The sequence below is a fragment of the Macaca fascicularis genome, chromosome 19 (assembly GCF_037993035.2).
Source record: "Macaca fascicularis isolate 582-1 chromosome 19, T2T-MFA8v1.1".
NCBI classification, from domain to species: Eukaryota; Metazoa; Chordata; class Mammalia; order Primates; family Cercopithecidae; genus Macaca; species Macaca fascicularis.
Window position 1 is genome coordinate 45,821,043 of NC_088393.1, and position 25,557 is coordinate 45,846,599.

At 50.5% G+C, this 25,557-nt stretch overlaps 2 protein-coding genes and 1 long non-coding RNA gene across 12 annotated transcripts in view; 1 reads left to right on the forward strand and 2 right to left on the reverse strand.

Moving 5' to 3' along the window:
- Nucleotides 1–14,742, reverse strand: part of CAPN12 (calpain 12) — a 34,440-nt gene extending 19,698 nt beyond the window's left edge. For 3 of the 9 annotated variants that reach the window (XM_065536575.2, XM_065536573.2, XM_065536574.2), the window contains exons 1-2: nt 14,123–14,742; nt 2,037–2,158 (exon numbers count right to left, since the gene is read on the reverse strand). Coding sequence is in view for 2 of the 9 variants with exons in the window: in XM_005589122.4 (XP_005589179.3) it covers nt 14,123–14,299 (177 nt within the window). In the remaining 7 variants the exon portion in view is untranslated. Of the gene's footprint in view, nt 1–2,036; nt 2,159–6,851; nt 7,774–14,122 lie in introns of those variants that run through there. The other 6 variants (XM_005589124.5, XM_005589122.4, XM_074023456.1 and 3 more) reach the window with 4 other exon arrangements.
- Nucleotides 14,743–15,262: 520 nt separating this feature from the next.
- On the reverse strand, nt 15,263–17,769 carry LOC123570237 (galectin-7-like). Of its 2 annotated transcripts, none has more exons than XM_045379314.2 (4): nt 17,529–17,769; nt 16,787–16,916; nt 16,120–16,321; nt 15,263–15,434 (listed from the first exon to the last, which is right to left on the reverse strand). In XM_045379314.2, exons 1-4 carry the CDS (start codon nt 17,623–17,625, stop codon nt 15,321–15,323), a joined length of 543 nt encoding a protein of 180 aa, XP_045235249.2. In that variant the 5' UTR covers nt 17,626–17,769; the 3' UTR covers nt 15,263–15,320. The 2 variants fall into 2 exon arrangements, with proteins under 2 accessions (XP_045235249.2, XP_045235250.1); XM_045379315.2 differs by lacking the exon at nt 17,529–17,769 and adding an exon at nt 17,253–17,283 and having other exon boundaries at nt 16,787–16,875.
- On the forward strand, nt 15,370–16,435 carry LOC141409098 (uncharacterized). Its single transcript, XR_012427572.1, has 2 exons — nt 15,370–15,621; nt 16,077–16,435. It is a non-coding gene; the product is annotated as an uncharacterized lncRNA (long non-coding RNA).
- Nucleotides 17,770–25,557: the final 7,788 nt, after the last annotated feature.

Sequence of the window (25,557 nt, forward strand, 5' to 3'; positions counted from 1 at the left end):
CCCCAGAAATGCATTTTTCTTTTCTTCTTCTTCTTCTTCTTTTTTTTTTTTTGTCTCGCTCTGTCCCCCAGGCTGGAGTGCAGTGGCGCGATCTCAGCTCACTGCAAGCTCCGCCTCCCGGGTTTACGCCATTCTCCCGCCTCAGCCTCCCGAGTAGCTGGGACTACAGGCGCCCGCCACCTCGCCCGGCTAGTTTTTTTGTATTCTTTAGTAGAGACAGGGTTTCACTGGGTTAGCCAGGATGGTCTCGATCTCCTGACCTCGTGATCCGCCCATCTCGGCCTCCCAAAGTGCTGGGATTACAGACTTGAGCCACCGCGTCCGGCCTCTTTTCTTCTTTTAATTTCTTTTAAAATATAAGGCTTGGGGGCCGGGCGCGGTGGCTCAAGCCTGTAATCCCAGCACTCTGGGAGGCCGAGACGGGTGGATCATGAGGTCAGGAGATCGAGACTATCCTGGCTAACACGGTGAAACCCCGTCTCTACTAAAAAAAATACAAAAAACTAGCCGGGCGATGTGGCGGACGCCTGTAGTCCCAGCTACTCGGGAGGCTGAGGCAGGAGAATGGCGTGAACCCGGGAGGCGGAGCTTGCAGTGAGCTGAGATCCGGCCACTGCACTCCAGCCTGGGTGACAGAGCGAGACTCTGTCTCAAAAAAAAAAAAAAAAAAAAAAAAAAAATATATATATATATATATATATATAAGGCTTGGGGGCCGGGAGCGGTGGGTCACGCCTGTAATCACAGCCCTTTGGAAGGCCGAGGCGGGCAAATCACGAGGTCAGGAGATCGAGACCATCCTGGCTAACACGGTGAAACCCCGTCTCTACTAAAAATACAAAAAATTAGCCGGGCGAGGTGGCGGGCGCCTGTAGTCCCAGCTACTTGGGAGGCTGAGGCAGGAGAATGGCGTGAACCTGGGAGGCGGAGCTTGCAGTGAGCCGAGGTTGCTGCCACTACACTCCAGCCTGGGCGACAGAGCAAGACTCCATCTCAAAAAAAAAAAAAAAAAACACACATAAGGCCGGGGATGGTGGCTCAAACCTGTAATCCCAGCAATTTGACAGGCCAAGGTAGGTGGATTGCTTGAGCTCAGGAATTCAAGACCAGCCTGGGCAACATGGTGAAACCCCCAAAATTAGCCAGGCATGGTGGTGCACACCTATAGTCCCGTCCCAGCTGTTCAGGAGGCTGAGGTGGGAGGATTGCTGGAACCTGGGAGGTTGGAGCTACAGTGAGCTGTGATTGTGCCACTGCACTCTGGCCTGTGTGACAGAACAAGACTGTCTTAAAAGAAATAAACAGACAAATAAAATTGTAAACACACATACACACACACACACACACACATATATATATAAAATTGTTTAAAGTAAAGGTTATAAAGCTAGGCATGGTGGCTCACGCCTGTAACCCAGCACTTTGGGAGGCCGAGGCGGGAGGATCACTTGAGGTCAGGAATTTGAGACCAGCATGGTCAACATGGTAAAACCCTGTCTCTACAAAAATACAAAACTTAACCAGGCATGATGGCAGGTGCCTGTAGTCCTAAGTATTCAGGAGGCTGAGGCAGGAGAATGGCTTGAACCCAGGTGGTGGAGGTTGCAGTGAGCCGAGATCACGCCACTGCACTCTAACCTGGGCGACAGAGCAAGACTCCATCTCAATAAATAAATAAATAAATAAATAAATAAATAAATAAATAACAAAAAAATTAGCTGGGTGTGATGGTGCGTGTCTTTAGTCCCAGCTACTCAGGAGGCTGAGACAAGAGAATGGCTTGAACCTGAAAGGTGGAGGTTGCAGTGAGCCGAGATCGTGCTATTGAGCTCCAGAGCGAGACTCTGTCTCAAAACAAAACAAAACAAAACAAACAAAAAAAAATGCCACGCGCAGTGGCTCACACCTGTAATCCCACCACCTTGCGAGGCTGGGGTCGGGGGGATCACCTGAGGTCAGTTCAAGACCAGCTTGGCCAACATGGAAACCTATCTCTACTAAAAATACAAAAATTAGCCCGGCATGGTGGCAGGTACCTGTAATTCCAGCTTCTTGGAAGGCTGAGGCAGGAGAATCACTTGAACCCAGGAAGTAGAGGTTGCAGTGAGCCGAGATTGTGCCACTGCATTCCAGCCTGAGTAGCAGAGTAAGATTCCATCTAAAAAAAAAAAAAAAAAAAAAAAGTTATACAGCACTGTATTTTTTTAGAGACATGCTCTTGCTCTGTCACTCAGGTTGGAGTGCAGTGGCATGATCATAACCCATTGTAACCTCAGACTCCCAGTCTCAAGCAATCCCCCTGCCTCACCTTCCCTAATAGCTGGGACTACAGGTATGCACCACCACACCTGGATAATTTTCAATTTTGTTTTTGTTTTTTGTAGAGACAAGGTCTCACTATGTTGCCCAGGCTGGTCTCAAACTCCTGGCCTCTAGCGGTCATCCCACCTCGGCCTCCCAAAATGCTGGGATTCCAGGCGTGAGCCACCACACCTGGCCTGTATCCCTGACTATGTAACATACACAGTCAGGTGCTGCGTAACGACGTTTCAGTCAGTGATGGACCACACATGCGACAATGCTCCATAAAATTACAATGAAGCCGAACAACTCCTATCACCTAGTGATGCTGCAGTCATCACAATGTTGTAGCACAATTCCTTTTTTTTTTTTTTTAATTTAGGGTAGCCTAAGAGTACAGTGCTTATAAAGTCTACAGTAGTATACAGTACTGTCCTAGCCTTCACATTCACTCACCACTCACTCATTGACACCTGGAGCAACGTGCAGTCCTGCAAGCTCCATTCACGGTAAGTGTCCCATATAGGTGTACAACTTGTCATCTTTTATTTATTTATTTTCTGAGATGGAGTCTCACTCTGTCACCCAGGCTGGACTACAGTGGCATGATCTCCGCTCACGGCAACCTCCACCTCCCGGGTTCAAGCGATCCTCCTGCCTCAGCCTCCCAAGTAGCTGGGATTACAGGCATCCACCACCACACCTGGCTAACTTCTTTGTTTTTGCTTTGTTTTGTTTTCAGAGAGTCTCTATCTATTGTCCAGGCTGGAGTGCAGTGGCATGATCTTGGCTCACTGCAACCCCCACCTCCCAGGTTCAAGTGATTCTTCTGCCTCAGCCTCCCAAGTAGCTGGGATTACAGGCACACGACACCATGCCTGGCTAAATTTTGTGTTTTTAGTAGAGACGGGGTTTCACCATGCTAGCCAGGATGGTCTCGAACTCCTGACCTCGTGATCCGTCCTCATCGGCCTCCCAAGGTGCTGGGATTAACACCGCATCCCCCCAAAAAAAAAACATAAAAAATGCCAGGCGCAGTGGCTCACGCCTGTAATCCCAGCACCTTGGGAGGCTGAGGTGAGCGGGATCACCTGAGGTCAGTTCAAGACCAGCCTGGCCAACATGGAAACCCCGTCTCTATTAAAAATACAAAAATTAGCCAGGCATGGTGGCGCTATCATGCCTGTGAGCCACCATGTGTGAGTCACCGTGCCTGGCCCAAACTTCTTTGTATTTTTAGCAGAGACGCGGTTTCACCATGTTGGCCAGGCTGGTTTCAAACTTCTGACCTCAAGTGATCCGCCCACCTCAGCCTCTCAAAGTGCTAAGATTACAGGAATGAATTGGGGTGCCTGGCCCATCTGTCATCTTTTATACCTTAGTTTTACTGTACCTTTTTAATGTTCAGATATGTTTATATACATGAATACTTACCATTGTGTTACAGTTGCCCACTGTGTTCAGTACAGTTAAATGCTGTGCATGCTTGTAGCTTATGAGCTATAGGCTACTTCATACAGCCTAGGGCTGGGGTGGGCTGTATCACCTAGGTTTGCATAAGTCACTCTATGATGCTCACACCCTGACGAAATTGCTTAGTCATGCATTTCTTAGAACTTAAGACCATATGGATGACCATATAGAAAACCAGAGACTGGGCCAGGTGTGGTGGCTCACGCCTGTAATCCTAGCACTTTGGGAGGCCGAGGTGGGTGGATCACCTGAGGTCCAGTGTTGGAGACCAGCCTGGCCAACATGGTGAAACCCTGTCTCTACTAAAAATACACAAAATTAGCCGGGACTGATGGTGGGCGCCTATAATCCCAGATACTCAGGAGGCTGAGGTAGGAGAATTACTGGAACCCAGGAGGCAGAGGTTGCAGAGATCGCACCATTGCACTCCAGCCTGGACAACAAGAGTGAAACTCTGTCTCAAAATAAATAAATAAATAAATAAAGGAACCGGGGAAGGTCATGAAAGGAGGGTGCTCATGCACAAATGCCTGATAGGAATGATTGCGAAAGACTCTCCAAAAACCACAACCTCGCACAAAGTCCGCAGCAACGTTACACAGAAAATACTTTTGTTCAGTGACTGCCTGTCCAACCTTGAACTGATGCCACCTTTGTTATCAAGTCTTGTAGCCAAGGATAATTGATTCAAAACAATGTATGTAATCCTCCTCATTTTGCCTTTAAAAACTTCCCCTTGACTGGGCATGGTGGCTTACACCTGTAATGCCAGCACTTTGGGAGGCCGACCCAGGCAGACCCCTAGAGTGCAGGAGTTTGAAATCAGCCTGGGCAATGTGGTGAAACTCTTTCTCTAGAAAAAATACAAAAATTAGCTGGGCATGGTGGTGTGTGACTGTAGTTCCAGCTACTCTGGAGGCTCAGGTGGGAGGATGGCTTGAGGACGGGAAGCGGGGGTTGCAGTGAGCTGAGACTGCACCACTGCACTCCAGCCTGGGCAACGGAGTGAGACCTTCTCTCGAAATAATAATAATAATAATAATTACTGTTATTATTTAAAAATTTAAAACTTTGCTTTGCCTCAGTCTCCTCTGTTTTTTGTTGTTGTTGTTGTTGTTTTGTTTTTAAGAGATAGGGAGAAGCCGGGCGCAGTGGCACATGCCTGTAATCCCAACACTTTGGGAGGCTGAGACGGGCAGATCACAAGGTCAGGAGTTCAAGACCAGCCTGGCCAATATGGTTGAAACCCCGTCTCTACTAAAAATACAAATTAGCCAGGCATGGTGGCAGGCACCTGTATTCCCAGCTACTCGGGAGGCTGAGGCAGCAGAATCACTTGAACCCGGGCGGCAGAGGTTGCAGTGAGCCGAGATCATGCTACTGCACTCCAGCCTGGGCAACAGAGCAAGACTCCATCTCAAAAAAAAAAAAAAAAGAGAGAGAGAGAGAGGATTGGGCTGGGCACGGTGGCTCGCCTGTAATCCCAGCGTATTAGGAGACTGAGGCAGGTGGACCACCTGAGATCTGGAGTTTGAGACCAGCTCTGCCAACGTGGCAAAACCCCATCTCTACTGAAAATACAAAAATTAGCCAGGTGTGGTGGCACCTGCCTGTAGTCCCAGCTACTCGGGAGGCTGAGGCAGGAGAGTTACTTGAACCCGGGAGGTGGAGGTTGCAGTGAGTCAAGATCGAGCCACTGCACTCCAGCCTGGGTGACAGAGTGAGACTCTTTTTTTTTTTTTTTTTGAGACGGAGTCTCGCTCTACCGCCCAGGCTGGAGTGCAGTGGCCGGATCTCAGCTCACTGCAAGCTCCGCCTCCTGGGTTCACGCCATTCTCCTGCCTCAGCCTCTCGAGTAGTTGGGACTACAGGCGCCCGCCACTGCGCCCGGCTACTTTTTTATATTTTTTAGTAGAGACGGGGTTTCACCGTGTTAGCCAGGATGGTCTCGATCTCCTGACCTCGTGATCCGCCTGTCTCGGCCTCCCAAAGTGCTGGGATTACAGGCTTGAGCCACCGCGCCCGGCCAGAGTGAGACTCTTGTCTCAAAAAAAGAAAAGAAAAGATCAACAAAATTGGGCTGTGTGCAGTGGCTCACACCTGTAATCCCAGCACTTTGGGAGGCCGAGGCGGGTGGATCACCTGAGGTCAGGAGTTAGAGACCAGTCTGGCCAACATGGTGAAACCCCATCTCTATTAAAAATACAAAAATTAGCTGGGCATGGTGGTACATACCTGTAATCCCAGCTACTCAGGAGGCTGAGGCAGGAGAATCTCTTGAACCCAGAGGTGGAGGTTGCTGTGAGCCAAGATCGTGCCACTGCACTCTAGCCTTTGGCGACAGAGTGAGACTCTGCCTCAATAAAAAAAAAAAAAAAAGGGCCGGGCATGGTGGCTCACGCCTGTAATCCCAGCACTTCGAGAGGCCAAGACGGGCAGATCCCGAGGTCACGAGATTGGGACCACCCTGGCAAACACAGTGAACCTCCGTCTCTGCTAAAAATATAAAAATTAGCCGGGCGTGGTGGCGGGTGCCTGTAGTCCCAGCTACTCGGGAGGCTGAGGTAGGAGAATTGCTTGAACCCAGGAGGCGGAGCTTGCAGTGAGCCAAGATTGCGCCACTGCACTCCAGCCTGGGGGACAGAGCGAGACTCTGTCTCAAAAAGAAAAAAAAAGATCAACAAAACTAGTACACTGGTTTTTGATGAAATCAGTTAGCTCATTGAAAAGTTCAACAAAAGAGTAAGAAAAATAAAAAAGACAGAAGCTGTCAATTACCAAAATCAAGAATGAAGGAGGGAAAAACATTAACATGGTACACAAATTTTTAAAAATCATAGGGGAATATTATGAACAGATTTAGGTCAACTAATTAGGCAATTTAGATGAAATGAACAAATCTCTAGAGAGACACAAATAACCAAAACTGACTTAAAAACAAAATAGAAACACAGATAAAATTTTTGTATAATTATCCACTGAAATGTATTGAAAAAAGGAAATGACATAGAATAAAAAAACAATTTTGAGAAAGGAGAACAAAGTTGCAACACATATAACGTGACTTTAAGACTCACTATTTGGCCGGGCGCGGTGGCTCACGCCTGTAATCCCAGCACTTTGGGAGGCCGAGATGGGCGGATGACGAGGTCAGGAGATCAAGACCATCCTGGCTAACAAGGTGAAACCCCGTCTCTACTAAAAGTACAAAAAAAAAAATAGCCGGGTGTAGTGGCAGGTGCCTGTAGTCCCAGCTACTTGGGAGGCTGAGGCAGGAGAATGGCATGAACCCGGGAGGCGGAGCTTGCAGTGAGCCGAGATGCACTCCAGCCTGGGCGACTGAGCAAGACTCCGTCTCAAAAAAAAAAAAAAAAAAAAGAAGAGAAGAAGAAGAAGACTCACTATTCACTTTGGGAGGCCAAGGTGGGTGGATGGCTTGAGCCCAGGAATTCCAGACCAGCCTGGGCAACGTGGTGAGACCGTGTCTCTCCAAAAAGTACAGACATTAGCTGGGCGTGGTGGCATGTGCCTGTAGTCCCAGCTACTTAGGAGGGTGAGCCCAGGAGGCTGAGACTGCAGTGAGCTGTGATTGCACCACTGCGCTCCAGCTTGGGAAACAGAGTGAGAACCTGTCTCAAAAAAAGAAAAAAGAGGCCGGACGCAGTGGCTCTTGCCTATAATGCCAGCACTTTGGGAGGCTGAGGTGGGCAGATTACCTGAGATCAGGAGCTCAAGACCAGCCTGACCAACATGGTGAAACCCCATCTCTGCTAAAAATACAAAAAGTAGCAGGGCGTGGTGGTGGGCACCTGTAATCCCAGCTACTCGGGAGGCTGAGGCAGGAGAATTGCTTGAACTCAGGAGGCAGAGGTTGCCATGAGCCGTGATCGTGCCACTGCACTCCAGCCTGGGTGACAGAGAGAGACTCCGTCTTAAAAAAAAAAAAAAGAGAGAGAGAGAGAGAAAGACCCACTATAAAGCTACAGTAATCAGGAATACGCTATCAAGATAAGGATAGATACATAAAATAAGGAATCAGAAGAATGATTAACTGCAGATTTAAAACAACAAAAATGGTCAATTAATTTTTAACAAAACTGCCAATATAAATCAATGAGGAGAAAAGATAAGTCACTTCAACAAATGGGGTGAAATAACTGGACATCTATAGAGTGAGAAAAGAACCTTGATCCTTAACTTGTACCACACACAAAAATTAACTAAAAATAACTAAAAATTAACTAGAAACAATGTATTAACTAATGAGACAAAAATTAACTAAAGTTAGGCCGGGTGACGTGACTCACTCCTGTAATCCCAGCACTTTGGGAGGCCGAGGTGGGTGGATCACCTGAGGTCAGGAGTTCAAGAACAGCTTGGCCAACGTGGTGAAACCCTGTCTCTACTAAAAATACAAAAATTAGCCGGGCGTGGTGGCGGGCGCCTGTAGTCCCAGATACTTAGGGGGCTGAGGCAGGAGAATCGCTTGAACCCGGGAGGTGGAGGTTGCAGTGAGCCAAGATCGTGCCACTGCACTCCAGCCTAGGTGACAAGAGTGAAATTCCATCTCAAAATAAATAAATAAATAAAGTTAAAAAACTAAACTTAAATGCTAAAACTATAAACTTTCCACAATAAAACATAAAAAGAAATCTTTGTGATAAATGTTTCTCATGAAGCTTTCTTAAGCAAAGATTTAAGTAGGTCACAAAAGCACACAACATAACAGAAGAAATAACTGATAAAATGAATGTCATCCCAATTAGACGTTTTTCTTTTTTTTTTTTTTTTGAGACGCAGTCTTGCTCAGTCACCCAGGCTGGAGTGCGGTGGCCCGATCTCGGCTCACTGCAAGCTCCGCCTCCAGGGTTCATGCCATTCTCCTGCCTCAGCCTCCCGAGTAGCTAGGACTACAGGCGCCCGCCACTATGCCCGGCTAATTTTTTTGTATTTTTAGTAGAGACGGGGTTTCACAGTGTTAGCCAGGATGGTCTCAATCTCCTGACCTTGTGATCCGCCCATCTCGGCCTCCCAAAGTGCTGGGATTACAGGCGTGAGCCACCGGCCCGGCCTGAAGTTTCTTATAAAGGTAAGCATATTGGGCGGGGCAAAGTGACTCGTGCCTGTAATCACACCATCTTGAGAGGCTGAGGTAGGAGGACTGCTTGAGCCCAGGAGTTTGAGACCAACCTGGAGAATACAGTGAGACCCTGCCCCTAAAAAAAAAATTTAAAAATTAGGCTGGGCGTGGTAGCTCATGCCTGTAATCCCAGCACTTTGGGAGGCTGAGGCAGGTGGATAACCTGAGGTCAGAAATTCAAGACCAGCCTGGCCAATATGGTGAAACCCTGCCTCTACTAAAAACACAAAAATTAGCCAGGCATAGGCTGGGCGCGGTGGCTCACGCCTATAATCCCAGCACTTTGGGAGGCGGAGGCAGGTGGATCACTAGGTCAGGAGATCGAGACCATCTTGGCTAACATGGTGAAACCCCGTCTCTACTAAAAATACAAAAATTAGCCGGGTGTGGTGGCGCGCACCTGTAATTCCAGCTACTCAGGAGGCTGAGACAGGAGAATCGCTTGAACCAGGGAGTCAGAGGTTGTTGCAGTGACCCGAGATCGTGCCACTGTACTCCAGCCTGGTGACAGAGCAAGACTCCGTCTCAAAAAAATAAATAAATAAAAAATAATTAGTTAATTAAATTAAACTTAGCTAGGCATAGTGGAACACACCCATAGTCCCAGCTACTCTAGAGGCTGAGGCAGGAGGATTGCTTGAGCCAAGTTGGAGGCTGCAGTGAGCTATGGTGGTGCCACTGCATTCCAGCCTCAGTGACAGAGAGAGACCCTGGCTCAAATAATAATAATAAATAAATAAATAAACTTAAACGTACACTTATATGACACAGGTATACTCCTGGGTATTGACCCAAAAGAAATAAAAACATCAAAGACTTGTCTGTTTTTTTTTTTTTTTTGAGACGGAGTCTTGCTCTGTCACCCAGGCTGGAGTGCAGTGGCCAGATCTCGGCTCACTGCAAGCTCCGCCTCCCGGGTTCACGCCATTCTCCTGCCTCAGCCTCCCGAGTAGCTGGGACTACAGGCGCCCCCCACCTCGCCTGGCTAGTTTTTTGTATTTTTTAGTGGAGACGGGGTTTGACCGTGTTAGCTAGGATGGTCTCGATCTCCTGACCTCGTGATCCGCCCGTCTCGGCCTCCCAAAGTGCTGGGATTACAAGCTTGAGCCACCGCACCCGGCCAAAACATCAAAGACTTTTCATACAATCTTTATTCATAATCAACCACACTGACAACAACTCACGTGTCCATCAACACGTGAACAGATCAGTAAACTCAGGTTCACACAGTGGATTACAACCCAAAGAAATGAACTACATGAAGAAAACACATGAATGAACCTAAAACATTATGTATGCTAAGCAGAAGTAGCCAGACTTTTACAAAAAGAGTACTATACTTTTCTACCCAAATTTATCTACTTATTTATTTATTTATTTAGAGACAGAGTCTTGCTCTGGCCCCCAGGCTGGAGTGCAGTGCCATGATCTCGACTCCCTGCAACCTCTGCCTCCCAAGTTCAAGTGAGTCTCCTGCCTCAGCCTCCCAAGTAGCTGGGACTAGAGACATGCACCACCATGCCCAAATAATTTTTGTATTTTCAGTAGAGACAGGTTTTCACCATGTTGGCCAGGCTGGTCTTGAACTCCTGACCTCAGGTGATCCACGCACCTCAGCCTCCCAAAGTACTGGAATTACAGGTGAGGGCCACCGCGCCCAGCCTCCACCAAGTTTTAGAGCAGGGAAAAAGTAATTTAAGAAGCTTGAGAGCGGATGAGTGGTCACCACCCAGGCACCAGGGGTGTGGCTGGGAGGGGTGAGGAAATCTCACAATTCGACTGTACCTTGATCATGGTGGCCACACAATGGATGTCTTTGTCTAAATTCACAGATATGTACACTTTTTAAAAATTTTTGTACTTATTTTTTTGAGATGGAGTCTCGCTCTGTTGCCCAGGCTGGAGTGCAGTGGCACCATCTCAGGTCACTGCAACCTCTGCCTCCCAGGTTCAAGCGATCCTCCTGCCTCAGTCCTGTAGTAGCTGGGATTACAGGTGTGTGCCACCACGCCCAGCTAATTTTTGTATTTTTAGTAGACACAGGGTTTCACCATGTTGGCCAGGCTGGTCTCGAACTCCTGACCTCAGGTGATCCACTTGCCTCGGCCTTCCAAAGGGCTGGGTTTATAGGCGTGAGCCACCCTTTTAAAACTGTACAGTTTAAAAGGAAGAATTATTTTACTGTGTGTAAATGACATATTAATGAAGTTGATATTAAAAACACCAAGGTTAGGGCCGGGCGTGGTGGCTCACGCCTGTAATCCCAGCACTTTGGGAGGCCGAGGCGGGCGGATCACAAGGTCAGGAGATCGAGACCACGGTGAAACCCCGTCTCTACTAAAAATACAAAAAATTAGCCAGGCGCGGTGGCGGGCGCCTGTAGTCCCAGCTACTCAGGAGGCTGAGGCAGGAGAATGGCGTAAACCCAGGAGGCGGAGCTTGCAGTGAGCCGAGATCGCGCCACTGCACTCCAGCCTGGGCGACAGAGCGAGACTCCGTCTCAAAAAAATAAAAAAAATTAAAAATAAATAAATAAATAAATAAATAAATAAAAAATAAAAACACCAAGGTTGACGGGCGCCTGTAGTTCCAGCTACTTGGGACACTGAGGCAGGAGAATGGCGTGAACCCAGGAGGCAGAGCTTGCAGTGAGCCGAGACTGTGCCACTGAACTCCAGCCTGGGCAACAGAGCGAGACTCTGTCTCAAAAAAACAACAAAAACAAAAACAAAAAAACAAAAAACACCACCAAGGCTAGGTGAGGTGGCTCACGCTTGTGTTCCTAGCACTTTGGGAGGCTGAGGCAGGAGGACTGCTTGAGTCTAGGAGTTTCTACTGTGTGTAGCCACTGTGCCAACCCTTCCTTGAGTTCCCAATTGGGAAAATTCCCAGTGAGGAATTTGATGCCCCCAAAGGTTGAGTGACCCTGTCCCTACAAAAAAAATTTAAAAATTAGCCAGGAATGGTGGTGCGTGCCTGCAGTCCCAGCTCCTTTGGAGGCTGAGTCAGGAGGATTGCTTGAGCCTTGAAAGTTGAGGCTTCAGTGAGCTGGGATCATGCCACTGCACTCCAGCCTGGGTGTGATAGAGCAAGATGTTGTCTTTGAAAAATATACGGTGGCTCAAGCCTGTAATCCCAGCACTTTGGGAGGCTGAGACGGGTGGATCACGAGGTCAGGAGATCGAGACCATCCTGGCTAACACGGTGAAACCCCGTCTCTACTAAAAAAAAATACAAAAAACTAGCCGGGCGAGGTGGGGGGCGCCTGTAGTCCCAGCTACTCGGGAGGCTGAGGCAGGAGAATGGCGTGAACCCGGGGGGGCGGAGCTTGCAGTGAGCCGAGATCGCGCCACTGCACTCCAGCCTGGGGCACTGAGCAAGACTCCGTCTCAAAAAAAAAAAAAAAAAAGAAAAAGAAAAATATATAAAAAGTGGCTGGCTGCAGTGGCTCACAACTGTAATCCCTGCACTTTGGGAGGCTGAGGTGGGTGGATCACCTGAGGTCAGGAGTTCAAGACCAGCCTGACCAACATGGTGAAACCCTGTTTCTACTAAAAATACAAAAATTAGCCAGGCATGGTGCACACAAATGTAATCCCAACTACTCGGGAGGATGAGACAGGAGAATCGCTTGAACCCGGGAAGTGGAGGTTGCAGTGAGCCAAGATTGCGCCCATGCATTCTAGCCTGGGTGATACAGCAAGACTCTCTCAAAAACAAACAAACAAAAAAAGGCCGGTGCAGTGGCTCACGTCTGTAATCCCAGCACTTTGGGAGGCCAAGGCGGGTGGATCACGGAGTCAAGAGATGGAGACCATCCTGGCTAACATGGTGAAACCCCATCTCTACTAAAAATACAAAAAATTAGCCAGGTGCGGTGGTGGGTGCCTATATTCCCAGCTACTGAGGAGGCTGAGGCAGGAGAATGGCGTGAACCCGGGAGGCGGAGCTTGCAGTGCGCGGAGATAGTATCACTGCACTCCAGCCTGGGCGACAGAGCAAGGCTCCATCTCAAAAAAAAAAAAAAAAGAGAGAGAGAGATACACACACACACACACACACACAAGTATAAAGTAATAAATGAAAGCAAACCAAATGTAATTTCTAGAGGCTAAGACCCTAAGGAGAGGAATCACATTCACTTGGGTCCACCATCTACCTGATGTGCGTGCCACCTTGAACCAAGTCACTCAACTTTCGTTGCCATCAAATTCCTCATTGGGAAACCATGCATAGAGGATCTCCTTCAGAAGGTTGTATGGGGGATTGAAGGAATGGTTAGCGCAGTGGCTCCACACAGAAGGAACTCAGGGAATGTTGCTGGGACTCACGTTCCTAAGCCATGAACACGGTACAGTGGGTGGAGGGTGCTACCATTTATGCAAGGAGGGGAAGAAACTACCCGTGCATATGAACAGAGGTCCACAGGGGATTTTCTGAAAGATACACATGAAATGAAGACCAGGGAAACAGCAGTATTCTGCCAGTAAAGAGGATAGATGTATGTGTACATATATGTGCATATACATATATACGCGTTTATAAATGACAAACATACCAAAAAAAGTATAAATCTCCGTTTGTTATATATTTAAATTTTCTGTAGTGATCGGGCTGTTGCTATATTATCAAGGCTGGTCTCATACACCTGGCCTCAAGCGAAGCTCTGACATCAGCCTTCCAAAATGCTGGGATTACAGGCCTGAGGCATCGCGCCCAGCTCCAAATCTTCATTTTCGGCAAACCATTTGAGAGTAAGTCGCAAACATGGTGCACCTCCAAATATCTAACTATGTTTTCCACAAACAGGGACAGGTTCCCACATGTACACTGTCGGGCACGGTGAAAATCGGTACATTAACACGGCTGGATCGCTACCATCTAATCCGAAGACCCAACCACATTCACCACTTGTGCCAATAATATGTTCATTTCACTGTATGTTTTGAAATATGTACCACACGCATATGTTATCTTTACGGAAAAAAAAATAGTATTTTGAAACCACTCGTCACAGCCAAATGAAATAAGAGCGAACTCATTCATGCAGGAGCCCCGGAGGACTAGGAGAACCCGGCCTCTTCCAGGTCTCCTCACCTGAGCGGGGCTCCCTCCTGACCGCCGCCCACCCACTCCAGGGCCGAACGCGGGAAGGGACCGCCCAGCCCGAGGGTCGCAGGGGCAGAAAACCCCGGGTCCTGAACGCACCTGGGCCCTGCAGCGAACCTGGCGTCCCCACCCGACTCCAGAATCAGATTCAGGCCAGGCCAGGAACCACACCAGCTTCCTGCGTCCGCCTCGGTCCAGGACGCAATGCCGGCGGCGACCGCCAAGGAGTCGGAGGCTCAAAGGCGGGGAACGAGGCCCAAGTCCCGGCGCGCTCATCAAGGCGTGGCTCCGGATGAAGGTTCCGGAACAGCCTGCCCAGAGCACCCACGTGCAGCTTCTGATTGCAGCCCTGGGCTGGCTTCACTGTCCGCACCTGAGACCCGCGGCCGCTGCAGGGTGCTTCGCCGAGGGTGCGGGCTCGGGGCGCACAGTGCGCCCAGCCTCTCCCCCTCCTCGCCATTAAGGGGAGCCCCAGCGACGCCCTGAACCCTGAAAGCCAAACTGGGCCCAGGGCTGCACTTGGCATCTGCTTCCCCGTCTGTCACAGTAACCAGGGCTAGGGCCGGGGTCGGGACCGTAGGGGAGAGTGGAGGGCGCGCGGGAATGGGGCTCGCTGCGCCACTGAAACTCCGCGCTGCCCTTCGAGACCTCCCCCACTGCTCCGCAGAGCCAGGGCCGCTGCCTTCGCGTCTGTCCCGAGGGTGCGCAGGCGGGTACTCACAGCGGGAGCCGTGAGACGCAGGTCGGGCTTCCCAGCCCCACCCAGGACGTCTCTGCGGGCGGGAGGCCAGGAGAAAAGAGGGTGAGAGAGATGAGCTGCAGGGGGATACGGGACCCAGGGACATTATAACACGCTTTCCACGCGTAGGATTGGGGCCCACGAATGACCAGAAAGGTGGGACTCATTCGCCCCCTTTGCAGATGGACCCATGTTGGCGCCCCTTAGATCTGCAGTGGGGGCACCAGGACTGCGGTGAGCCTCTCCGCGCCCCAAATGCCAGCAGATCCGCCCGACCACATTTCGGCCTGGCTTGCTTTGCACAAATGCTGCGTCAGCACACGCCCCAGATCCACTCCTTCCCAGATCGCGACCCTCATGCCTTCGCAGAAAGTGTCCTAAACAGAGTCAGGTTCAAAGCCCGCCCCCGGCTCGGATTCGCTGTGTAACTCCGAGTCACTGCTCACACTTCTCTGGGCCTCAGTTTGCTCATCTCAGTGAATGGGACACAGACACAGTCGCGCTGCGGGCTAACGCTTTATTTGGCACCCAAGGCCCCGGGCCCGCCTGGGCTTCTGCTCAGAAGATCTTCACGGAGTCCAGCTGCACGTCCCCGCCCACCTCCACCAGGCGCACGCGCGCCAGCGGCAGGCGGTGGCGGAAGTGGTGGTACTGGGCGTCCCCAACCACGGCCTGCAGGGGAGGGTCGGTGGTGAGGATTCCGGAGGCCCATGCTGGGTGGCCCTGGGGAAAATCACTCATCCCCTCTGGGCCTCAGTTTCCCCACTGGGAAAATGGGCCTATTGTTCATTCTAACTCTTGCGTGAGGATCAAACGAGTTTACTGGATGGCGCAGTAAAAAACGGCTTTTTTAGTCTTGGTAATGGATATTATTATATCCGCGACCATTACCCGCTATTAAAGCGCAGAGGAGGGAGGTGAATTCGCGTAAGGTCTGGGTGGCGGAGGATCTGCCGCCACCTCCACCCCCCAACCCTTTAGCTAGGACGAGTTCCTGGGCCCTGTCTCCAGCCCATTCTTCCCCATGCCTCAAATCCCGGAAGGGCCTCAGGAAGGAATGAACTGGGAGTAGGGTCTGGAATGGCGAGTCAGGGCCACGCCTTCCCGCTAGGACGCCCACCCCTTGGACACTGGGCTGGTGCTCGCCTCCTCCTGACCCTGCTGTCTCTCTGACCCAAGTGGGAGTTGTTTAGGCGAGAGAGAGGGTCGAACGACACCCTTCTCTGCCTTGGCCACGCCTTCCCTACCCCCCTCACCCCGCCCCAACCTCCCTGCCTTCCACCAATAGCCTGGCTTTGCCCAACACTGCTCCAGGGACCTAGGTCTTGGCGTCCACGCCCCTGTCTCAGAGACGCACCTTGAAGCCGTCGTCGGACGCGATGATGAGCACCTCGAAGGGCTGCCCGCGCTGGAAAGGAACGCCAGGCCCGCGCTCCTCGCGGCCCCAGGAGCCTTGCTCCTTGCTGTTGAAGACCACCTCCGACGTGTCCAGCCGGGGGTTGAAATGCAGGGCGGCATCGGAGTCCTGCTCCTCCCCGCACAGCAGGTTTACGTGGAACCTGGAAGTGGGGTTGGTGGCCGTCAGGGCTCAGAAACCACCCAGACCAAGAAATGTTGAGGGTGAGGAATACTGATGTCTACAATTCACTTTGAATGAATAAGTAAATGAAATGTTGGCTGGGTGCAGTGGCTCACCCTGTAATCCCAGCACTCTGGGAGGTGGAGAAGGGAGGATCACTTGGGCCCAGAAGTTAAAGACCAGCCTGGGCAACATAGCAAGACCTCATCTTACCAAAAAAAAAAAACCACAAACGAACAACCAAAAACTAAACCACCTAGACCAAAGTCTCGCCATTTGCATGGGGCAAATAAGTGAATACATCAGATTTGAGGTCAGAAATGGCCCCGGACTCGTAGCCTGGTGGATACAGATGGCCTAGGTCCCCTATTTCTAGATTGCAAAAATTGGGGGTCAGCTGAGCCTAGAGACCTGTACCCTTTACCCCTAGGGCCTGGGGTCTCACCTGCCGGCGTTGGGAGGAACCAAGCCACGAATTCTCAGCACCGTGCCAGGGCGGATGCCCTCGGGCAGCAAGGACTTGTGGGGAGCGTTCTGCAAGAGTGGAGTGCAGGGGCCACTGTGAGCCAGTGAGACTGAGGAGGGAGGCAGAAGGTGGGTCACCCCTCAGAGGAGCCGACCAGGACTGAGACTGGCAGAAATCAGTGGAAGAGAAAAGGGTGGCAGAGAGGCAGGAAAGAGACCAGAGACAGAGAAACAGATGGGGAGAGCGACAAAGAAAAACAAAAATCCTCAAAGAGGGACCCAGAGGAAGCCACAAAGAGGTAGAGGGGACAATCAGGAAGGGCGGTCACCCAGAGGCCACAGCCCAGGCCCATCCGTGGCGCACCCACTGCCCACTTGCTCCTTTGAAAGAGGAGCCCCCAGCCCCCTCCCTACTCGGCCCCGCCCTGGGCCTCTGGAGCACTCACGGACATGGCTGGGACAGGGTCAGGCAGCCGTGGTGCTGGGGACTGCTGGGGACCTTAAATAAAAGCAGGGCGGGGCTGGCCCTGATGACTCACCCCATCCCTTCCCACCCACCACCCACACCTGGCACAGACCCTGGCCCTGGGGCAAGCCTGGCGAAGCGGGAGTGGCACCTCTTCTTGGGGGCCCTGATCCCCTCCATCAATCAGGGCCCGGGTGCACTGCCCTTCTCCGAGGAGCTGATAATAAGAGGGACCGTTTAACAATAATAAACTCACAGCAGAGAAGGCTCCTCATGCCACCGCCCCTCCAGCCCTGCCTTCCCACTGCCTGGCACGCAGGAGAGTCTCTCATGCTTATTTTATACACAGACATGTTGGGTCCTGAGAAGCCAAGCCCGGCGGGAACTCTAGACCTTTCTCTCCAGCTAAGAACCTCCTGCCTGGACTGGAAATGTCTGCGCTGAAATCCCTGCTTCTATGTCTCTAAAGCAACGGCGGCCACAACCACAGCGATAGTGCCAGACAGGGCAACTTCACGGGGTCGAGGGGCGGCCTGGGTGGCTCAGTGCTGCATCCCTGGGTCCTAGAGTGTGCCCGGTTCATGGGAAGTCCTCAGTCAGGAGGGGTGAAAGGAGGGGATCTACTAGGACTACGCTTGTCATTTCCTAGGTCCCTGGGCTGCCCAGGATATGCAGGAAATCACTGATTGGGACCCCATCATTCCAACAGGAGGCAGCATGGGTCGCCCCCATTGTACAGAGGAGGAGGCTGAGGCTGGGATGGGGAGGTGATTTTCCACAAGCCGCGCAGGACCCGCTGCCCCGACCTCTGCCTCTCCTCACCTCTGCTTGTGCCTCTCCTGTGGGTTCTGTCTCTGGGGCTGGCTGTCTCACTCTGTCGGTCTCTGCCTGTAACTGTGTCTACCACGTATTCCTGTCCCACTTCTCTCCTTCAAGTCTCTCTTGTGCCTCCTTCCAAGACTGTTACCATCTTCCCACCAATTTTGCAGGTCAGGATGAGGCGGGTTTTAGGGTAGTGCGTGGCCTGGCACCCCATCACTACCCAGACCCAAAACAGAGCAAAGTGAGGACTCTCCCACCAGCCCCAATATAGCCTACTTGGGCCCAAGACTCTAGAAGAGAATCCAGGGTTGGGGAAGTAGACTGGGGGAGGCGTGGATGGGGGTGGGAGGGCCAGACTGAAATCTGTTTCCAAAAGGCAGGGATGGTGTGGGAGCTGAACAGAAACCACTCCTGGCTGGGCGTGGTGGCTCACGCCTATAATCCTAGCACTTTGGGAGGCCAAGATAGGTGGATTACTTGAGGTCAGGAGTTCAAGACCAGCCTGGCCAACATGGTGAAACCCCTTCTCTACAAAAAAACAAAACAAAACAAAACAAAAAAATTGGCCGGGCATGTAGACGGACACCTGTAATCCCAGCTACCCAGGAAGGTGAGGCAGGAGAATTGCTCTAGCTGGGGAGACAGAGGTTGCAGTGAGCCGAGACCACACCACTGCACTCCAGCCTGGGCAACAGAGCTAGACTTTGTCTCAAAAAATAAAAATAAGGCCGGGCGCGGTGGCTCAAGCCTGTAATCCCAGCACTTTGGGAGGCCGAGACGGGCGGATCACGAGGTCAGGAGATCGAGACCATCCTGGCTAACACGGTGAAACCCCGTCTCTACTAAAAAATACAAAAAACTAGCCGGGCGAGGTGGCAGGCGCCTGTAATCCCAGCTACTCGGGAGGCTGAGGCAGGAGAATGGCGTGAACCCGGGAGGCGGAGCTTGCAGTGAGCTGAGATCTGGCCACTGCACTCCAGCCTGGGCGACAGAGCGACACTCTGTCTCAAAAAAAAAAATAAAATAAATAAAAAATAAAAATAAAAATAAAAATAAAAATAAACCACCCCTAGCAATGCAGCAGCCCTCCTGGACCTTTTCCACCTCCCACCCCGGCCCCTGCCCCAGCCAGCAGGCTGCTGAGAGGGCTGGAGGCAGGCTCGCAGTGGAAAGTTTGGGTGGAGACACCAGACCCAGAACCATCCTCCACCCTCTGTGTCCCAGGCTCCCAGCCTCTTGCCTCTCCCCACACACTCCAAGGCACCAAGCTGGGGGACCAGTTCCTAGGGACATGAACTCAGAGAGGAAGGCTGGCAGCTGCATTTCAGTGGGGTCTGCAAGCACCCCCATTCTGCAGAGGACAAAACTAAGGCTGGGCCGGGCACGGTGGCTTATGCTTGTAATCCCAGCACTTTGGGAGGCCGAGACGGGCGGATCACGAGGTCAGGAGATCGAGACCATCCTGGGTTAACACGGTGAAACCCTGTCTCTAAAAATACAAAAAATTAGCCGGGCGTGGTGGCGGGCGCCTGTAGTCCCAGCTACTTGGGAGGCTGAGGCAGGAGAAAGGCGTGAACCCAGGAGGCGGAGCTTGCAGTGAGCTGAGATCACGTCACTGCACTCCAGCCTGGGCGACAGAGCGAGACTCTGTCTCAAAAAAAAAAAAAAAAAAAAACTAAGGCTTAGACAGCGACAGCTTCTCAGCCAAGGAAGCGGCCAGGCCCTGGGCTCCAGAGGGGTCTCTGTGCCAAGGACACATCATGGGCACAAACAGAGAGGACAACAGGGTGTCCGGTGATCACATCACCAGCCCAGCTCAGTTAGTTCCCAAGAATGTTCCCCTGAATGGCAGACGCCATCATTCTAACGTTATCCATTATTCTAAAGAAGATGCTCCTCACAATACTGATGCCTCATCTGTGTACCATGCTTCCCAGGAACTCAGCTTTTCAGTGATTGTTTCACTGTGGCTGGATGTAACTTCACATGTGGCCAACGTGCTGCAAGTCCCAACGTGCCTTTGCTGACTGGCCAAGTGTTTGCATTCACTCTGTTACCAGCCTGAAGTCCTGACTCCTTTCTGGTAACAGATCTACATCCTTGATTGCATCCTTGATGGTTTTTTTTTTTTTATTTTTATTTTTTTGAGACGGAGTCTTGCTCTGTCGCCCAGGCTGGAGTGCAGTGGCCAAATCTCAGCTCACTGCAAGCTCCGCCTCCCGGGTTCACACCATTCTCCTGCCTCAGCCTCCCGAGTAGCTGGGACTACAGGCGCCCGCCACCTCGCCCGGCTAGTTTTTTGTACTTTTTAGTAGAGACGGGGTTTCACCGTATTAACCAGGATGGTCTCCATCTCCTGACCTCGTGATCCGCCCGTCTCGGCCTCCCAAAGTGCTGGGATTACAGGCTTGAGCCACCGCGCCCAGCCCTTTCTTTCTTTCTTTTTTGAGACAGAGTCTTGCTCTGTCGCCAGGCTGGAGTGCAATAGCACGATCTTGACTCACGGCAACCTCCGCTTCCCAGGTTCAAGTGATTCTCCTGCCTCAGCCTCCCGAGTAGCTGAGATTACAAGCATGTGCCACCACTCATAGCTGATTTTTGTATTTTTAGTAGAGATGGGGTTTCACCGTGTTGGCCAGGCTGGTCTTGAACTCTTGACCTCAAGTGATCCACCCACCTCAGCCTCCCAAATTGCTGGGATTACAGCCCTTGCACCCAGCCCTTGATGAGTTCTTATTCAATTGTGTTATCTTTCTCATTACTTTTGCAGTACTTTTTTTTTTTTTTAGACAGGGTCTTGCTCTGTCTGTGATCATGGCTCACTGCAGCCTTGGTCTCCTAGGTTTGGGAATCCTCCTGCCTCTGGAGTAGCTTGGACTCCAGGTGCACACCACCACACCGAGCTTGTTTTTTTTTTCTCTAGAGAGGAAGTCTCACTACATTGCCCAGACTGGTCTCAAACTCCTGGGCTCAAGTGATCCTCCCACCTTAGTCTCCTAAAATGTTGAGATTACAGGCCTGGCCATGGTAATATTTGTGTGCGTCTTTTTTCAGTTTTAAATAACTAATGTATTTATTTCCCAGTTGTTATTTCATTGAGGTATTTTTCCCATTAAATAAAAGGTTCAGATTTTGTTGTTGTTGTTGTTGTTGTTTAGAGACAGGATCTTACTCTGTCACCCAGGCTGGAGTGCAGTGGTATGATCTCAACTTATGGCAGCCTCTGCCTCCCAGATTCAAGTGATCCTCCCACCTCATCCTCCTGAGTAGCTGGGACTTCAGGAGTGTGCCACCACACCTGCCTAATTTTTTGTATCATTTTGTACAGATGGGGTTTCGCCATGTTGCCCAGGCTGTTCTCAAATTCCTGGACTCACATTATCCACCTGCCTTGGCCTCCCAAAGTGCTGGGATTACAGGTGTGAGCCCCTGCTCAGGGTTCAGATTTTAATGGAATAGTTCAATGAGTTTTGACACATATAGTCACCTGTGTCACCACCTCCCTGATCAAGTTTCCTGGTGCCCCTGGAAACACTCATTGCTCCTTCTGCCACCGGAAGCCACTGTCACTCCTGAGCAGTTAGTAGCCACAAAGTTTCCTCTGATCCATTGTGGTGGCATGTGCCTGTAGTCCCAGCTACTCGGGAGGCTAAGGCAGGAGGATCACCTGAGCCCTGGAGGTCAAAGTTGCAGTAGGCCAAGATCATACCACTGCACTCCAGCCTGGGCAGCAGAGTGAGACCCTGTTTAAGAGTCAGGCCGGGCGCAGTGGCTCACACTTGTAATCCCAGAACTTTGGGAGGCCAAAGCAGGCGGATCATCTGAGGTCAGGAGTTTGAGACCAGCCTGGCCAATGCGACAGCCTGGAGCGTGCCTGTCATCCCAGCTACTCAGGAGACTGAGGCAAGATAATCACTTGAACCTGGGAGGCAGAGGCTGTAGTGAGCTAAGATTGCCCCTCTGGACTCGAGCCTGGGCGACAGAGCAAGACTCAGTCTCAAAAAAAAAAAAAAAAAAAAAAAATTCATTTGCTGTGAAAATGAGAAAGTGGGTGGGGACAGACTGATTTTTCTGACTTTAAGCCTCTTTCAGGATATAATTTAGGTGAAAAGTAACTAATTGCACACTAAGTGTTTGTAGGATTTAAAACCCCGGGTTTTGTCAATGCTATTTTGTTGGTGGTATCTTGGGTTATTGTGTTTTGTTTTGTTTTGTTTTTTTTTTTTTTTGAGATGGAGTCTCACTCTGTCGCCTGGGCTGGAGTGCAGTGGCCGGATCTCAGCTCACTGCAAGCTCCGCCTCCCGGGTTTACGCCATTCTCCTGCCTCAGCCTCCCGAGTAGCTGGGACTACAGGCTATTGTGGTTTTTGTTGTTGTTTTTTTTTGTTTGAGATTTTTTAGTGATTGCTTCACTGTGGCTGGATGTAACTTCACATGTAGCCAACATGCTGCAAGTCCCAACGTGCCTTTGCTGATTGGCCAAGGGTTTGCACATTAACTTTGTTATCAGCCTGAAGTCCTCACTCCTTTCTGGTAACAGATACCCATCCTTGATGGGTTCTTTTTTTTTTTCTTTTTTGAAACTTAGTCTCGCTTTGTCACCCAGGCTGGAGTGCAGTGATGTGATCCCAGCTCACTTGCAACCTCTGCCTCCCGGGTTCACGCCATTCTGCCTTGGTCTACCTAGTAGCTGGAATTACAAGCATGCAATACCATGCCTGGCTAATTTTTGTATTTTTAGTAGAGACGGGATTTCACCATGTTGGCCAGGCTGATCTCGAACTCCTGACCTCAAGTGATCCACCCACCTCAGCCTTCAAAAGCGCTGGGATTACAGATGTAAGCCACTGTGCCTAGCCAAGCGCCTGGCTATGTTACCCAGGCTGGTCTGGAACTCCTGGGCTCAAGTGATCCTCCAACCTCTGGCCTCCCAAAGTACTAGGATTACAGGCGTGAGCCACTATGCCCTGTGGTTTTGGTTATTTTTTAAACACAGTGAAGATACTTCAGGGACTCCTTTGGTTTTATATATTAATGTTCCAGTGATGAAAATGATACATGTAAAAATCTTTTTAGTGAATTCTAATTGTTCCCACAGTTAAAGACATTTACCCACTATGTAACTAACTGTATCTTTCCAAGTAATTTGACAACCACCACTGAACATTGGCTTACTCAGCGTCTAACTCACTCCCCAGTTGGCCCACCCTTTTTTTTTTTTTTTTTTTTTTTTTTGAGACAGGGCCTTAATCTGTCGCCCAGGCATGATTATCATGCACTGCAGCCTCCACCTCCTGGACTGAAGCGATCCTCCTGCCTCAGACCCCAAAGTGGCTGGAACTACAGGCATGTGCCACCACCCCCAGATAATTTTTTTTTTTTTTTTTTTTTAGTAGAGATGATGTCTCACTATGTGACCCAGGCTGGTCTCAAACTCCGGAACTCAAGGATCCTCCTGCCTTGACCTCCCAAAGTCCTGGGATTACAGGTGTGAAGCTCTGCATCTGGCCTGGCCTGCTTTCTTGCATCAGGAAGTTAAAAACTACATTTTCCAGAGTTGTTTGTAGCTGGATTCACATAGGACTGGGTTTCCCCAAGCTGAGTTTGCACCCCTGGAAAACTTTTTTTTTTTAAAGATGTGGTCTTGTGGCCAGGCACTGTGGCTCACGCCTGTGATTCTAGCACTTTGGAGGCCGAGGTGGGCAGATTGCCTGAGCTCAGGAGTTTGACACCAGCCTGGGCAACATGGCAAAACCCCATCTCTACTAAAATACAAAAAATTAACCTGGCATGGTGGCACGCACCTGTAATCCCAGCTACTGGGTAGGCTGAGGCACAAGACTCACTTGATCCAGAAGGTGGAGGTTGCAGTGAGTTGAATTCGTGCCACTGCACTCCAGGCTGGGTGACAGAGCAAGACTGTCCACAAAAGAAACAGAGAGAGAGAGAGAGAGAGAGAGAGAGAGAAGGAAGGGAGGGAGGGAGGAAGGGGAGAGAAAGAAAGAGAAAGAGAGAAAGAAAGGAAAAGAAAGAAAGAAAAGAAAGAGAAAGAAAGAAAGAAAAGAAAGAGAAAGAAAGAAAGAAAAGAAAAAGAAAGCAAGAAAGAAAGCAAGAAAGGAGGGAGGGAGGGAAGAAGGAAGAAAGAAATGTGGTCTCGCTCTGTGATTTTGCCCTGTCACCCAGCCTGGAGTGCAGTGGCACAATCATAGCTCACTGCAGCCTAGAACTCCTGGGTTGAAGCAATTTTCCTCAGTCTCTGGAGTAGTAGATAGGACAACGGTTGTGTGCCACCACACTTGGCTAATCTTTTCTTTTCTTTTCTCTTCTCTTCTTTTTTTTTTTTCTTTTTTCTTTCTTTTTTTTTTTTTTTTTGAGACAGAGTCTCGCTCTGTCGCCCAGGCTGGAGTGCAATGGCGCTATCTCGGCTCACTATAAGCTCCACCTCCCAGGTTCACATCATTCTCCTGCCTCAGCCTCCTGATTAGCTAGGACCACAGGTGCCCGCCACAACGCCCGGCTAATTTTTTGTATTTTTTAGTAGAGACGGGGTTTCACCGTATTAGCCAGGATGGTCTCGATCTCCTGACCTAGTGATCCGCCCGCCTCAGCCTCCCAAAGTGCTGGGATTACAGGCGTGAGCCACCACGCCTGGCTCTTTTTTTTGAGACAGGATCTCACTCTGTCACCCAGGCTGGAGTGCAGTGGTATGATCTCGCCTCACTGCAACTGCAACAGCCTGGGTTCAAATGATCCTCCTGCCTCAGCTTCCTGAGTAGCTGGGATTACAGGCACGTGCCACTGTGCACAGCCCTTTTTTTTTTTTTTTTTTTTTTTTTTTTTTTTTTTTTTTTACTTTTGTTTGTTTGTTTTTTGTAGAGACGGAGTTTCACTATGTTGCTCAGGCTGGTCTTGAACTCCTGGGCTCAAGTGATCTACTGGCCTCAGCTACCCAAAGGGCTGGGATTACAGGTGTAAGCCACCATGCCTGGCCAACAACTGGCTCATTTTTAAATTTTTTTTGTAGAGACAGGGTCTTCCTCTGCTGCCCAGGCTGGTCTCAAACTCCTGGCCTCAAGCAGTCTTACCAATTCAGCTTCCCAAAGTGCTGGGATTACAGGTACGAGCCACTACACTCCACCCCCTACAAAACTTAGAAGGTGAAAATGAGGGCCAGGTGCAGTGGCTCATGTCTGTAATCCTAGCACTTTGGGAGGCTGAGGTGGGCCGATCACCTGAGGTCGGGAGTTCGAGACCAGCCTCACCAACATGGAGAAACCCCATCTCTACTAAAAATACAAAATTAGCCAGGCGTGGTGACACATGCCTGTGATCCCAGGTACTCGGGCGGCTGAGGTGCGAGAATCGCTTGAACCCGGGAGGCGGAGGTTGCGGTGAGCTGAGATCACGCCACTGCACTCCAGCCTGGGAGACACAGCGAGACTCCGTCTCAAAAACAAAACAAA

Coding starts and splice junctions, on each gene's coding strand:
- LOC123570237 (XM_045379314.2), bottom strand. CDS start 17,625: ATGTCTGTGTATAAAATAAGCATGAGAGACTCTCCTGCGTGCCAGGCA. Junction 16,322..16,786: donor GTTCCTCCCAACGCCGGCAG/GTGAGACCCCAG, acceptor CCCCACTTCCAG/GTTCCACGTAAACCTGCTGT. Junction 15,435..16,119: donor CGTCCGACGACGGCTTCAAG/GTGCGTCTCTGA, acceptor CCTCCCCTGCAG/GCCGTGGTTGGGGACGCCCA.